The 15,305-nt window shown below is 45.5% G+C and overlaps 2 protein-coding genes across 2 annotated transcripts; both read right to left on the bottom strand.

The window, feature by feature from the left end:
• Positions 1–9,300: 9,300 nt before the first annotated feature.
• LOC123746942 (latent-transforming growth factor beta-binding protein 4-like) lies at positions 9,301–10,476 on the bottom strand. The gene has a single exon (XM_045728842.2). It carries the CDS (start codon positions 10,474–10,476, stop codon positions 9,301–9,303), a length of 1,176 nt encoding a protein of 391 aa, XP_045584798.2.
• Positions 10,477–10,538: 62 nt separating this feature from the next.
• On the bottom strand, positions 10,539–12,275 carry LOC138358868 (latent-transforming growth factor beta-binding protein 4-like). The gene has a single exon (XM_069317218.1). It carries the CDS (start codon positions 12,273–12,275, stop codon positions 10,539–10,541), a length of 1,737 nt encoding a protein of 578 aa, XP_069173319.1.
• Between the last annotated feature and the right edge of the window lie 3,030 nt (positions 12,276–15,305).

Below are 15,305 nucleotides of genomic sequence, written 5' to 3' on the forward strand. Positions count from 1 at the left end.
TCCTACAATCCTCATCTGTCATAACTCTTCTCATCAGCTTTGCGTCATCTGCAAACATCGACATGTAGGACTCTACTCCTGTAAACATGTCGTTAACGTATATTAAAAATAGAATTGGTCCCAGCAAATATCCTTGTGGTACTCCACTCGTTACTGTTCACCAATCCGACTTCTCGCCCCTTACCGTAACCCTCTGGCTCCTTCTTGTTAGGTAGTTCCTTACACAAGCTAGGGCCTTTCTTCTCTCTCCCGCCTGCCTCTCAAGTTTGAATAGCAGTCTCATGTGCAGTACTGTATCAAAGGATTTTTGGCAGTCCAGAAATATGCAGTCTGCTCAACCTTCTCTGTCCTGCCTTATCCTCGTTATTTTATCATAGAATTCTAAAAGGTTTGTTAGGCAAGATTTCCCTTTCTGGAACCCATGTTGATGATTGTTTACAAACCTAATGTTCTCCAGATGTGCAACCAGTCTTAGCCTAATTATTCTTTCAGGTATTTTACAGGGGATGCTTGTCAGTGATACAAGTCTATAGTTAATTGCCTCCGCCCTTTCACCTTTCTTGAAAATCGGTACAGCATTTCCCCTCTTCCAGCTATTGGACAATTCTTCCGACATAAGTGATTCATTGATTCAGCTGCTCAGGCTCGGTTGTGAACACTCCATGGAAACTGGCATTAGTGTCTCGCAGATTTCCTTGACACTTTCTGTATATGCCCCCTCTGTTTCCCCTTAGTTTTGTCACTTGGTCGTTCACTGACATTTTTCTTCTTATATGGCTGTGTAGTAATTTAGATTGCATTTTCACTTTGATCGCAATATCGTTCTCATAATTTGTTTCCGATGTTCTTCTTGTGTTAATGTAATCATTCCTAGCTCTGTTGCATCTGATCTTGTTGTCCTCTGTCCTTCATCTTCTGTACTTCCTCCACTCCTTCCTGCTTCTCAGTTGTGCTTCCTGACACTATTAAACCATGGGTTATTATATTCCCTCTTACGTGTGTACTCACCTAATTGTACTTACTTAATTGTGTTTGCGAGGGGTTGAGCTCTGGCTCTTTGGTCCCGCCTCTCAACCGTCAATCAATAGGTGTACAGGTTCCTGAGCCTATTGGTCTCTATCATATCTACACTTGAACTGTGTATGGAATCAGCCTCCAACACATCACTTCCTAGTGCATTCCATTTGTCAACCACTCTGATACTAAAAAAGTTCTTTCTAATATCTCTGTGGCTCATTTGGGCACTTAGTTTCAACTTGTGTCCCCTAGTGCGTGTGCCCCTTGTGGTAAATAGCCTGTCTTTATCTACCCTGTCGATTCCCTTGAGAATCTTGAATGTGGTGATCATGTCCTCCCCTAACTCTTCTGTCTTCCAGCGACGTGAGGTTTAATTCCCGTAGTCTCTCCTCGTAGCTCAGACCTCTCAGCTCGGATACTAGTCTGGTGGCAAACCTTTGAACCTTTTCCAGTTTAGACTTTTGCTTGACTAGATATGGACTCCATGCTGGAGCCGCATACTCCAGGATTGGTCTGACATATGTGGTATATATGTTCTGAAAGATTCCTTACACAAGTTTCTAAAGGCCGTTCTTATGTTAGCCAACCTGGCATATGCCGCTGATGTTATCCTCTTGATATGAGTTTCAGGAAACAGGTCTGGCGTGATATCAACCCCCAAATCTTTCTCTCTCTCTGACTCCTGAAGTATTTTATCTCCCAAAGGATACCTTGTATCTGGTCTCCTGCTTCCTACCCCTATCTTCATTACATTACATTTGCTTGGGGTAAACTCTAACAACCATTACTCACACAACCATTGTGTGTGTGTGTGTGTGTGTGTGTGTGTGTGTGTGTGTGTGTGTGTGTGTGTGTGTGTGTGTGACGTCTAACGAACAGAAAACGGGACATAATAACGAGGGGTACTCCGACATACTAGTTGAGTGATCAAGGGGGAGGGGGTAATTATAACTAAAGTAAATATAATGTGAGAGTTTAGTGCATTTAAGTTTGAGCTGTGAGGGTCGAGTCTGATTGCTCGATCAAGCTCGCTATTAGTGCATCACTTAACACCTGGATTTATCACCTGATAGGTGGAGGTTGAACTTTATCTCACATTGACATTCATTGCACTGTAACTCCTCAGCCTACCTGCTACGTCGATCATCATTGACGTAGCATCAATCTCCAGCAGCAGCAGCAGCAGTGTGTACGGACGTGTCACGATGCGAAACTTAATGTAAATTCTAAATATCCAGGTTTATTGTATTGTGTACAATCATGTTGGTGGTACAGTAAACCACTCAGTCTCGGACTTATCAGAGTGCTCGCAACGAGACCTCTGTGTCAGAGTCCAGAGAGAGTGTGGGGGTGTTAATCTGTCTGCTGAAAGCTTTTAACCTTGATCTGTTACTAGTGAGAGTGACAGGTGACGTGTTGTGTGTCTGTATAAGTGAATTATAACACATTGAGAATAAGCTGTTAACATGTTTTCAGTGTATTGTAGGTGTTTGATCAGTAGATGTCTGTGTGATACAGTGCTCTATCTCACTCCAGAGGAGCAGTAAGAGGAAGTCATTGATTGTTGATTGTTACTCTTTGGATTTTTTCATTTGTGTGTTAATTGTGTTGTGGTATAGAGTGATACCCTTGTTAAATGTTTGTCTGGTGATACGAGTAAATTAATCCTTTAGATTAATTATTTAAAGTCATCTAATATATTTAGTGACGTCAATAACAGTCTCCGTGGTGTAGTGGTAAGACACTCGCCTGGCGTTCCGCGAGCGCTTTGTCATGGCTTCGTATCCTGGCCGGGGAGGATTTACTGGGCGCAAATCCTTAACTGTAGCCTCTGTTTAACTCAACAGTAAAATGTGTACTTGGATGAAAAAACAATTCTTCGCGGCAGGGGATCGTATTCCAGGGACCATAGGATTAAGGACTTGCCCGAAACGCTACGCGTACTAGTGGCTGTACAAGAATGTAACAACTCTTGTATATATCTCAAAAAAATAAATAATAATATAATTAGTAAAGTCATTATTGTCATTGATCGTTATGTGTCGGCTTGATAGTGTATTGAGTTGATAATTGATTGTTTCATCTGTTGATTGTCATGTAACAGTGATTAACATAATTGTTGGTGATTAATTAACGTAAATTAGTTGAGTAATTAATTGTTGATTATCTTTAAGTGCCGTCCAAGTGACGTGCGGTAATGTAATTGACTGAATGTCTAGGAGACACTGATTGTTATAGCAACTGTTGTTGCGGTGATTGTCGTAGTAACTTTGTTGTGTTCCACTTCATGTGTTCATGTCATGGTTTGGTGTTTGACGTGACAAGAGTGTACACGAAGTGTTTCAGGTTAGTTCATTGTTGTTGATGACCTGTCCAGTGGGTCGAGGTCTTGTGTCTCTATACACCTGTCAGGTGGTTGGTCAGGAGACCTACTACAATAAGTGGTGTTTGAAAGATTTGAAGTGACACGAATTAACGTAAAGTGTGGGGCTGTGTAATATAAACGTAAGTGTGTTGAATAAATTATTATTTTGTATACACAGGCCTTTTATGTCATTCCTCATTCTGCAGTACTGCATCATTCACTACCTTACCAATTGTCCTTGTGAGATTACACTTTTCTCAGTCTGGCTGTGGAGCATATTTTCACCGTTAAGTTACTTAGCCCCATGTTGGGCGCCAGATGTGAGATTATGGTGTCCTTCGGGCTGTGGGGAATTACTTTAACTGTTAATTGCCTTATCCCCTGGTTGTTAAGCCGGTTGTGAGATTCTACTTCCGGGTTGACTGTACCCACACACCCAGGCTCCATGCAGGGACGCCAGATGTGGAATGAGCAATCCGAAAGGAGAGAGCAGCGAGAGCAACGGCCAAAGATCCAGTAGCACAGGAGAAGGATGAAGATCAAAGTGGTTTTCACCTCCACAATGCATTACAAGACCTTCTCTCATTAGGTCGTTCTCTCTGCAACTCGCTTGCAGCATATATAGCCGGTAGAGGATGATTTTTTTGTATTGGTGATTGAGGCTAGGGGCTGGAAACCCGCTCAAGTGTCACTTAAGGACATATGGTAAGTCAGGTAATGACTGGGGCAGTACTGAAGAATGAGGAATGATATAAAAGACCTGCGAAAACAAAATAACAATTTATTCAACAAACTTACGTTGTAATCACAGCGCCACACTTTACGTTAATTCATGTCACTTCAAATCTTCCAAACATCACTTATTGCAAAAGGTGTTATACACCACTAACACTGTGTATACTGGCCACTAACACTGTGTATACTGGCCACTAATACTGTGTATACTGGTCACTAATACTGTGTATACTGGTCACTAACACTGTATACTGGTCACTAACACTGTATACTGGTCACTAACACTGTGTATACTGGTCACTAACACTGTGTATACTGGTCACTAACACTGTGTATACTGGTCACTAATACTGTGTATACTGGTCACTAACACTGTGTATACTGGTCACTAATACTGTGTATACTGGTCACTAACACTGTATACTGGCCACTAACACTGTATACTGGTCACTAACACTGTGTACTGGTCACTAACACTGTGTATACTGGCCACTAACACTGTGTATACTGGTCACTAACACTGTGTATACTGGTCACTAACACTGTGTATACTGGCCACTAACACTGTGTATACTGGTCACTAATACTGTGTATACTGGTCACTAATACTGTGTATACTGGTCACTAACACTGTGTATACTGGCCACTAATACTGTGTATACTGGTCACTAACACTGTGTATACTGGCCACTAACACTGTGTATACTGGTCACTAATACTGTGTATACTGGTCACTAACACTGTGTATACTGGTCACTAACACTGTGTATACTGGCCACTAATACTGTGTATACTGGCCACTAACACTGTGTATACTGGCCACTAACACTGTGTATACTGGCCACTAACACTGTGTATACTGGCCACTAACACTGTGTATACTGGCCACTAACACTGTGTATACTGGCCACTAACACTGTGTATACTGGTCACTAACACTGTGTATACTGGTCACTAACACTGTGTATACTGGCCACTAACACTGTGTATACTGGCCACTAACACTGTGTATACTGGCCACTAACACTGTGTATACTGGCCACTAACACTGTGTATACTGGTCACTAATACTGTGTATACTGGTCACTAATACTGTGTATACTGGTCACTAATACTGTGTATACTGGTCACTAATACTGTGTATACTGGTCACTAATACTGTGTATACTGGCCACTAACACTGTGTATACTGGTCACTAATACTGTGTATACTGGTCACTAACACTGTATACTGGCCACTAACACTGTGTATACTGGTCACTAATACTGTGTATACTGGTCACTAACACTGTGTATACTGGTCACTAATACTGTGTATACTGGTCACTAATACTGTGTATACTGGTCACTAACACTGTGTATACTGGTCACTAACACTGTGTATACTGGTCACTAACACTGTGTATACTGGTCACTAATACTGTGTATACTGGTCACTAATACTGTGTATACTGGCCACTAACACTGTGTATACTGGTCACTAATACTGTGTATACTGGTCACTAATACTGTGTATACTGGCCACTAACACTGTGTATACTGGTCACTAACACTGTGTATACTGGCCACTAACACTGTGTATACTGGCCACTAATACTGTATACTGGTCACTAATACTGTGTATACTGGTCACTAACACTGTATACTGGTCACTAACACTGTGTATACTGGTCACTAACACTGTGTATACTGGTCACTAACACTGTGTATACTGGTCACTAATACTGTGTATACTGGTCACTAATACTGTGTATACTGGTCACTAATACTGTGTATACTGGTCACTAATACTGTGTATACTGGTCACTAATACTGTGTATACTGGTCACTAACACTGTGTATACTGGTCACTAATACTGTGTATACTGGTCACTAATACTGTGTATACTGGTCACTAACACTGTGTATACAAGCCACTAACACTGTGTATACTGGCCACTAACACTGTGTATACTGGCCACTAACACTGTGTATACTGGCCACTAACACTGTGTATACTGGCCACTAACACTGTGTATACTGGCCACTAACACTGTGTATACTGGTCACTAACACTGTGTATACTGGTCACTAATACTGTGTATACTGGTCACTAATACTGTGTATACTGGTCACTAATACTGTGTATACTGGCCACTAACACTGTGTATACTGGCCACTAACACTGTGTATACTGGTCACTAACACTGTGTATACTGGCCACTAACACTGTGTATACTGGCCACTAACAAGGACAGTACAAGCCACTAACAAGGACAGTACAAACTACTAACAAGGACAGTATAAGCCACTAACAAGGACAGTACAAGCCACTAACAAGGACAGTACAAGCCACTAACAAGGACAGTATAAGCCACTAACAAGGACAGTACAAGCCACTAACAAGGACAGTATAAGCCACTAACAAGGACAGTACAAGCCACTAACAAGGACAGTATAAGCCACTAACAAGGACAGTACAAACTACTAACAAGGACAGTACAAGCCACTAACAAGGACAGTTGAGGCCATTAACAAGGACAGTACAAGCCACTAACAAGGACAGTACAAGCCACTAACAAGGACAGTACAAACTACTAACAAGGATAGAATAAGCTTCTAAGAAGGACAGTTGAGGCCATGAACAAGGATAGAATAAGCCACTAAGAAGGACAGTTGAGGCCATGAACAAGGATAGAATAAGCCACTAAGAAGGACAGTTGAGGCCATGAACAAGCATAGAATAAGCCACTAAGAAGGACAGTTGAGGCCATGAACAAGAACAGTACAAGCCACTAACAATGCAACAAGGGGGGGGGGACAACATCAGTAACTAATAGCAATAAACGTACTGTGAGGGAGAAGATGTTGAGGAGGAGGAAGGGCTTGATGATGAGCGCCGGCGCCTCACACAGGATGAGAACATTGTCCTGGCTGAAGGGTTCCCCGAAGTCCACCACCTCGGCTCGGTCGGTGTCCGGGCTGAAGTCCAGCGGAGCCACGTCTGCCTCCTGCAGGTGCCAGGCAACGGCTAGAGCACTACGAGGAGCGGCGTGAGGACGCTAAGTGGCTTAAGTCTGCCTCCTGCAGGTGCCAGGCATTAGCTACAGCACTACGAGGAGCGGCGTGAGGACACTAAGTGGCTTAAGTCTGCCTCCTGCAGGTGCCAGGCATTAGCTACAGCACTATGAGGAGCGGCGTGAGGACGCTAAGTGGCTTAAGTCTGCCTCCTGCAGGTGCCAGGTATTAGCTACAGCACTACGAGGAGCGGCGTGAGGACGCTAAGTGGCTTAAGTCTGCCTCCTGCAGGTGCCAGGCATTAGCTACAGCACTACGAGGAGCGGCGTGAGGACGCTAAGTGGCTTAAGTCTGCCTCCTGCAGGTGCCAGGCATTAGCTACAGCACTACGAGGAGCGGCGTGAGGACGCTAAGTGGCTTAAGTCTGCCTCCTGCAGGAGCCAGGCAACAGCTACAGCACTACGAGGAACGGCGTGAGGACGCTAAGTGGCTTAAGTCTGCCTCCTGCAGGTGCCAGGCATTAGCTACAGCACTACGAGGAGCGGCGTGAGGACGCTAAGTGGCTTAAGTCTGCCTCCTGCAGGTGCCAGGCATTAGCTACAGCACTACGAGGAGCGGCGTGAGGACGCTAAGTGGCTTAAGTCTGCCTCCTGCAGGTGCCAGGCATTAGCTACAGCACTATGAGGAGCGGCGTGAGGACGCTAAGTGGCTTAAGTCTGCCTCCTGCAGGTGCCAGGCATTAGCTACAGCACAATGAGGAGCGGCGTGAGGACGCTAAGTGGCTTAAGTCTGCCTCCTGCAGGTGCCAGGCATTAGCTACAGCACTACGAGGAGCGGCGTGAGGACACTAAGTGGCTTAAGTCTGCCTCCTGCAGGTGCCAGGCATTAGCTACAGCACTACGAGGAGCGGCGTGAGGACGCTAAGTGGCTTAAGTCTGCCTCCTGCAGGTGCCAGGCATTAGCTACAGCACTACGAGGAGCGGCGTGAGGACACTAAGTGGCTTAAGTCTGCCTCCTGCAGGTGCCAGGCAACGGCTACAGCACTACGAGGAGCGGCGTGAGGACACTTTAAGTGACTTAAGGCGACGTTGTCTCCAATGTTCAGTGTGGCCGGCAGGACACTTTAAGCGACTAACTGTGCTGCTCTATACTCGGGGTATTAGGCCCCTGGAGGACACACCCACTTTATATATTCCAGAACATTTTTAATGCATCTTGAATATATAAAGTTTGTTCTTTGCTCCTGACAGTTAAAAGTATTAACAAGTTTTTTGTTATATTTTTAACTCCTGGTACCTTCTGGCACCTTATGGTACCTTTTAACACATCTTGGCACCTTATGGCACCTTTTAACACATCTTGGCACCTCCTGGCACCTTTTGGCACCTTTTAACACATCTTGGCACCTCCTGGCACCTTATGGCACCTTTTAACATTCTAGCATCTACTGGCATCTTTTCAACACATCCTAGTACCTATTGCCACCTTATGGCACCTTTTAACACATCCTAGCCACTACTGACAACTTATAACACTTTTTAACACATCCTAGCACTTCCTGGCACCTATTAATACGTCCTAGCACCACGTGGCACCTTATTGTACCTTTTGACACATCCTAGCACGTACTGGCATTTTATGGCACCTTTTAATAGATCCTAGCACATACTGGCACTTTATGGCACCTTTTAATAGATCCTAGCACATACTGGCACTTTATGGCACCTTTAAACACATTCTGGCACTTACTGGCACCTTCTGGCACATTTTGACACATTCTAGCCCCAACTGACACCTTTTGTCAGATCCTTGCACCTACCGGCACCTTATGGCACCTTGTAACACATCCTACCATCTACTGGCACCTCATAAAATCTTTTAACACATCCTGGCACCACCTGGCACCTTATGGAACATTTTAACATATCTTGGCATGTTATGGCACATTATGACACCTTTTTAACACATCCTGGCACATTGTAACACATTTTAGCAACTCCTGGCACTTTGTGGAACCTTTAAACGCATCCTGATACATAATGATATCTCCTGGCACCTCCTGACACATCGTGACACACTCTGGCATCTCCTGACACTTTTTGACTCTTCCTGACATATCCTGACACCTCCTAACACACCCTGGCACCTTCTGACATATCCTGACACCTCCTGGCACCTGACACATCCTACCACTTTCTGACACCAGACACATCATAGCACCTGACACATCCTGACACATCCTGGCACCTGACACATCCTGACACCTGACACATCCTGACACCTGACACATCCTGGCACCTGACACATCCTGACACCTGACACATCCTGGCACCTGACACATCCTGGCACCTGACACATCCTGACACATACTGGCACCTGACACATCCTGGCACCTGACACATCCTGACACATACTGGCACCTGACACATCCTGGCACCTGACACATCCTGACACATCCTGGCACCTGACACATACTGGCACCTGACACATGCTGGCACCTGACACATCCTAGCACCTGACACATCCTGGCACCTGACACATCCTGGCACCTGACACATCCTGACACATCCTAGCACCTGATATATCCTGGCACCTGACACATCCTGGCACCTGATATATCCTGGCACCTGACACATCCTGGCACCTGATATATCCTGGCACCTGACATATCCTGATACATCCTGGCACCTGACACATCCTGACACATCCTGGCACCTGACACATACTGGCACCTGACACATCCTGGCACCTGATATATCCTGACACCTGACACATCCTGGCACCTGACACATCCTGACACATCCTGGCACCTGACACATCCTGACACATCCTGGCACCTGACACATACTGGCACCTGACACATCCTGGCACCTGATATATCCTGGCACCTGATATATCCTGGCACCTGACACATCCTGGCACCTGATATATCCTGGCACCTGACACATCCTGGCACCTGACACATCCTGGCACCTGATATATCCTGGCACCTGACATATCCTGATACATCCTGGCACCTGACACATCCTGACACATCCTGGCACCTGACACATCCTGGCACCCGACACATCCTGGCACCTGACACACCCTGATACATCCTGGCACCTGACACATCCTGATACATCCTGGCACCTGACACATCCTGGCACCTGACACATCCTGGCACCTGACACATCCTGGCACCTGACACATCCTGACACCTGACACATCCTGGCACCTGACACATCCTGGCACCCGACACATCCTGGCACCTGACACATCCTGGCACCTGACACATCCTGGCACCTGACACATCCTGGCACCCGACACATCCTGGCACCTGACACATCCTGGCACCTGACACATCCTGGCACCTGACACATCCTGGCACCTGACACATCCTGGCACCTGACACATCCTGGCACCTGATATATCCTGGCACCGGTCACATCCTGGAACCTGACACATCCTGGCACCTGACACATCCTGGCACCTGACACATCCTGGCACCTGACTCATCCTGGCACCTGATATATCCTGGCACCTGACACATCCTGGCACCTGACACATCCTGGCACCTGACACATCCTGGCACCTGACACATCCTGGCACCTGATATATCCTGGCACCTGACACATCCTGGCACCTGACATCCTGACACCTGACACATCCTGGCACCCGACACATCCTGGCACCTGACACATCCTGGCACCTGACACATCCTGGCACCCGACACATCCTGGCACCTGACACATCCTGGCACCTGACAAATCCTGATACATCCTGGCACCTGACACATCCTGGCACCTGACACATCCTGACACCGGTCACATCCTGACACCTGACAAATCCTGATATATCCTGGCACCTGATATATCCTGGCACCTGACACATCCTGGCACCTGATGCATCCTGACACCTGACACATCCTGGCACCTGATATATCCTGGGACCTGACACATCCTGGCACCTGATATATCCTGACACCTGACACATCCTGATACATCCTGGCACCTGACACATGATACATCCTGGCACCTGACACATCCTGGCACCTGACACATCCTGGCACCTGACACATCCTGATACATCCTGGCACCTGACACATTATACATCCTGGGACCTGACACATGATACATCCTGGCACCTGACACATCCTGGCACCTGACACATCCTGATACATCCTGGCACCTGACACATCCTGGCACATGATACATCCTGACACCTGACACATCCTGATACATCCTGGGACCTGACACATGATACATCCTGGCACCTGACACATCCTGGCACCTGACACATCCTGGCACCTGACACATCCTGGCACCTGACACATCCTGGCACCTGACACATCCTGGCACCTGACACATCCTAGCACCTGATGCATCCTGGCACCTGACACATCCTGGCACCTGACGCATCCTGGCACCTGACACATCCTGGCACCTGACACATCCTGGCACCTGACACATCCTGGCACCTGACACATCCTAGCACCTGATGCATCCTGGCACCTGACACATCCTGATACATCCTGGCACCTGACACATCCTAGCACCTGACACATGATACATCCTGGCACCTGACACATCCTGGCACCTGACACATCCTGGCACCTGACACATCCTAGCACCTGATGCATCCTGGCACCTGACACATCCTGATACATCCTGGCACCTGACACATCCTGGCACCTGACACATCCTAGCACCTGATACATCCTGGCACCTGACACATGATACATCCTGGCACCTGACACATCCTGGCACCTGACACATCCTGGCACCTGACACATCCTGGCACCTGACACATCCTGGCACCTGACACATCCTAGCACCTGATGCATCCTGGCACCTGACACATCCTGGCACCTGATGCATCCTGGCACCTGACACATCCTGGCACCTGACACATCCTGGCACCTGACACATCCTGGCACCTGACACATCCTAGCACCTGATGCATCCTGGCACCTGACACATCCTGATACATCCTGGCACCTGACACATCCTGGCACCTGACACATCCTAGCACCTGATACATCCTGGCACCTGACACATCCTGATACATCCTGGCACCTGACACATCCTGGCACATGATACATCCTGGAACCTGACACATCCTGATACATCCTGGCACGTGACACATCCTGACACATGATACATCCTGGCACCTGACACATCCTGGCACCTGACACATCCTAGCACCTGACACATCCTGGCACCTGACACATCCTAGCACCTGATGCATCTTGGCACCTGACACATCCTGGCACCTGACACATCCTAGCACCTGATGCATCCTGGCACCTGACACATCCTGGCACCTGACACATCCTAGCACCTGATGCATCCTGGCACCTGACACATCCTGGCACATGATACATCCTGGCACCTGACACATCTTGGCACATGATACATCCTGGAACCTGACACCTGACACATCCTTTCACCTGACACCTCCTGACACAGGCCACATCCTGACACATCCTACCACTTTCTGACACCTGACATTCTTCAGAAACTAAGGGGTTAGGAAATCCGTTTTCTATTTTAAGTTATAGTGCGAGTCTGTGATGGTACACTGCAATAAAAGCTTCAAATGAATAACAATGATTTTCATCATGTAAAATTCGGAGGCTTAGGCAATTATTCCAACCATCCTCATGGTCCAACCGGTCATCCTAATAGTACGTTGCATTTTAGTGTATACTCATCCTACGGCCAAAAATTTTCGTACTACAATGGCAGTGGCCTGCAAAATTGATATACTGTCCCGATTTCTGTTTATGGTCCTCTGGTAGGTTAGGATAAGTGCACTTCAGGACGACAGTTTCTTGACACTGGGAAGGCTCAGGAGGACGGGCTGCTACCGACCCCAAAGATGCATTCGTCAGTTTTTACATGAAGTGTAACCACAAGGGATATTTTCTTAAATGTATATTAATATTGTCGTATATTATAATTTTGTGCATAGTTAGGCCTAGAACAGGTTAGGTTAGGGTTTTGGTTCTGTTGGTAAATATTAGTATTTGCAATCCGTGGGTGAAGTATTTAGACAAGCGTGGTGCAGGTCAAGCTGTAAGCTTAATACTGACTTGCCTGTATGTGAACAAGTCAGTAGTGGTCTTGTTCAGCCGGAAACAAACTGACGCCGTGAATATTAATTACGTACAGCAATAACCAGTTGTTGGCAAATATCATTAATATTATTAGGGTGTAAATGGTGGTGAGCGGGTCTCGAACCCCGTCACTCTCTGCTCGCTCCTTCCTCGTATTTATTGTGCTAGGAAATTATATTTACTAATATTACTAACTAGTAGCGTAGTAACGCCAAAACCTTCCTACTATACATGGCCGCTGTTGCATCAGTCGTCTAGCTCCCATGAGAGTAAACTCTTTATTCAAATCGAATTAAACTCAGTCTAACCATTGATTAATTTGCTAGGTAACTTAGATTGGAAATTGATTTCATTCGTTAAAATAAATTATTCCTCCATATCTAGGTGGAATTTTCCACAGTCACGATTAGCTGATTCGGGTTGATTATAAGTCACAAACTGTATATTATATTCCCATATGTGTTTTTGTCTAAAGACACTTCGGTTCAATAATATAAACAGCGGAAAATCGTCTGCCGATGTCTGAAGGGACGTTATTAAGATGTAAAATAACATCGGTAACATCTTATTAGACAATAAGACGTTGTAGTTGTAGAGTATCGTGACTTGTATGTCGAGATTATGCATTGAGAGGAAGGTAGAGGGCGCACGAGACACTTGCTCTCCTAGAACCATAACATCAACACCCCCGGGAAACTCGCCACTTAGCATTGTGTTAATTTGGGAACATCCGTTCAATTACGAATCCCAAACGCTACTGCCTGCTTCATCCAACATTGGGGACAACACGTCCGGTCGGATAAGTAATAATCGAATAGTTTTTATGACCATAATAGTTAGAGATTGTCGGCTGTTAGGACATATGAACATCAAATAACCAGAGTGAGTTCAATTCCTTAAATTAGTTAATCCCTTCCATGGAGATTAACTGAGATGATTATAATTCAATAGAAATAACATTGTATGTTCTTCACAGCGTGGAGGTATGTCTACGAGAGGTGGTCATCTCAAATTGTGAATCACGTGTCCACAATGCCATCACATTGAGACTTGAATTAACTTATTTCGAGAGGCTGTCAGATGCACTTCTCATTACCTACTAGACAGCTAAGATGATAAACTCTTTATTATGATATTGTAGTTAGTTTACTTATTCCATAACCATTCTTTATTTATAAGATTTTATTATTAAAAAAGGCTCCACTCGTAACAGGTTTAAGGCCGTGATGTGGGTAGTGTCTCAGCCCGTGGTAGACTGGGGTACTCCCAGGGTGATCAGTGGCGCCATGGTACAGGGGGGGGGGGCAAAGACCCTTGGGGCCAATTATAACAATACTTAGGGAGGTAAACAACAGAGACCATGACTTCCCACTCCCCCCCCCCCTTTCTCTTCCATTCCCCGTTCTCTCTCTCTCTCATCTCTCTTAACCCATCCTCTCAATCTTCTCATCTCCGCCTCTGTAACTTTTTCCCCTCTCCCGTTCTCTCCACCTTTCTCCACCCACTTTGCCCTAACATCCCTTTATCCTGCTTTAACACTTCTCTTCCAGTCACAACCAATATTCCCTCTTCTCTTCCTACTCCTTTACCATCTGTGTCTCCCTATCCCCTCCCCCCTACCTTTCATAAAGCACTCAGGAGAGTGCGAAAGACTTGGTGTAAATTCCTAACATAAATTTCAAATATATACAAGTGTGGGTTTTTATCCTATTTTATTATGTCTGTTAGAAGACGTTACCGTTACTAATAATTATTAATAATATAATTATTATTATAATTATTATTATTATTATTATTATTATTATTATTATTATTATGGGCTTATTATTAAAAACGATAATCACATTTTATACTCGCTAGCGATAGACATGTATTTTACCTTCCGATGATTTCAGACAAATAAAACTTGTTCAAGTTTTTTAGCTGTAATCACCAGCAAAAATTATTTTAAGCAATAAATTTTAAAAACAAAACAAAAATAGAAATCGATCCGAAAAAAGAACCACCGTCTCGGCATTCTCTCTTGCCTGTAAAACCACCGCCTATAAAGTCCTCGCCTGTAAAACCACCGCCTATAAAGTCCTCACCTGT

The sequence above is a fragment of the Procambarus clarkii genome, chromosome 87 (genome assembly GCF_040958095.1).
Source record: "Procambarus clarkii isolate CNS0578487 chromosome 87, FALCON_Pclarkii_2.0, whole genome shotgun sequence".
Classification (NCBI taxonomy): domain Eukaryota; kingdom Metazoa; phylum Arthropoda; class Malacostraca; order Decapoda; family Cambaridae; genus Procambarus; species Procambarus clarkii.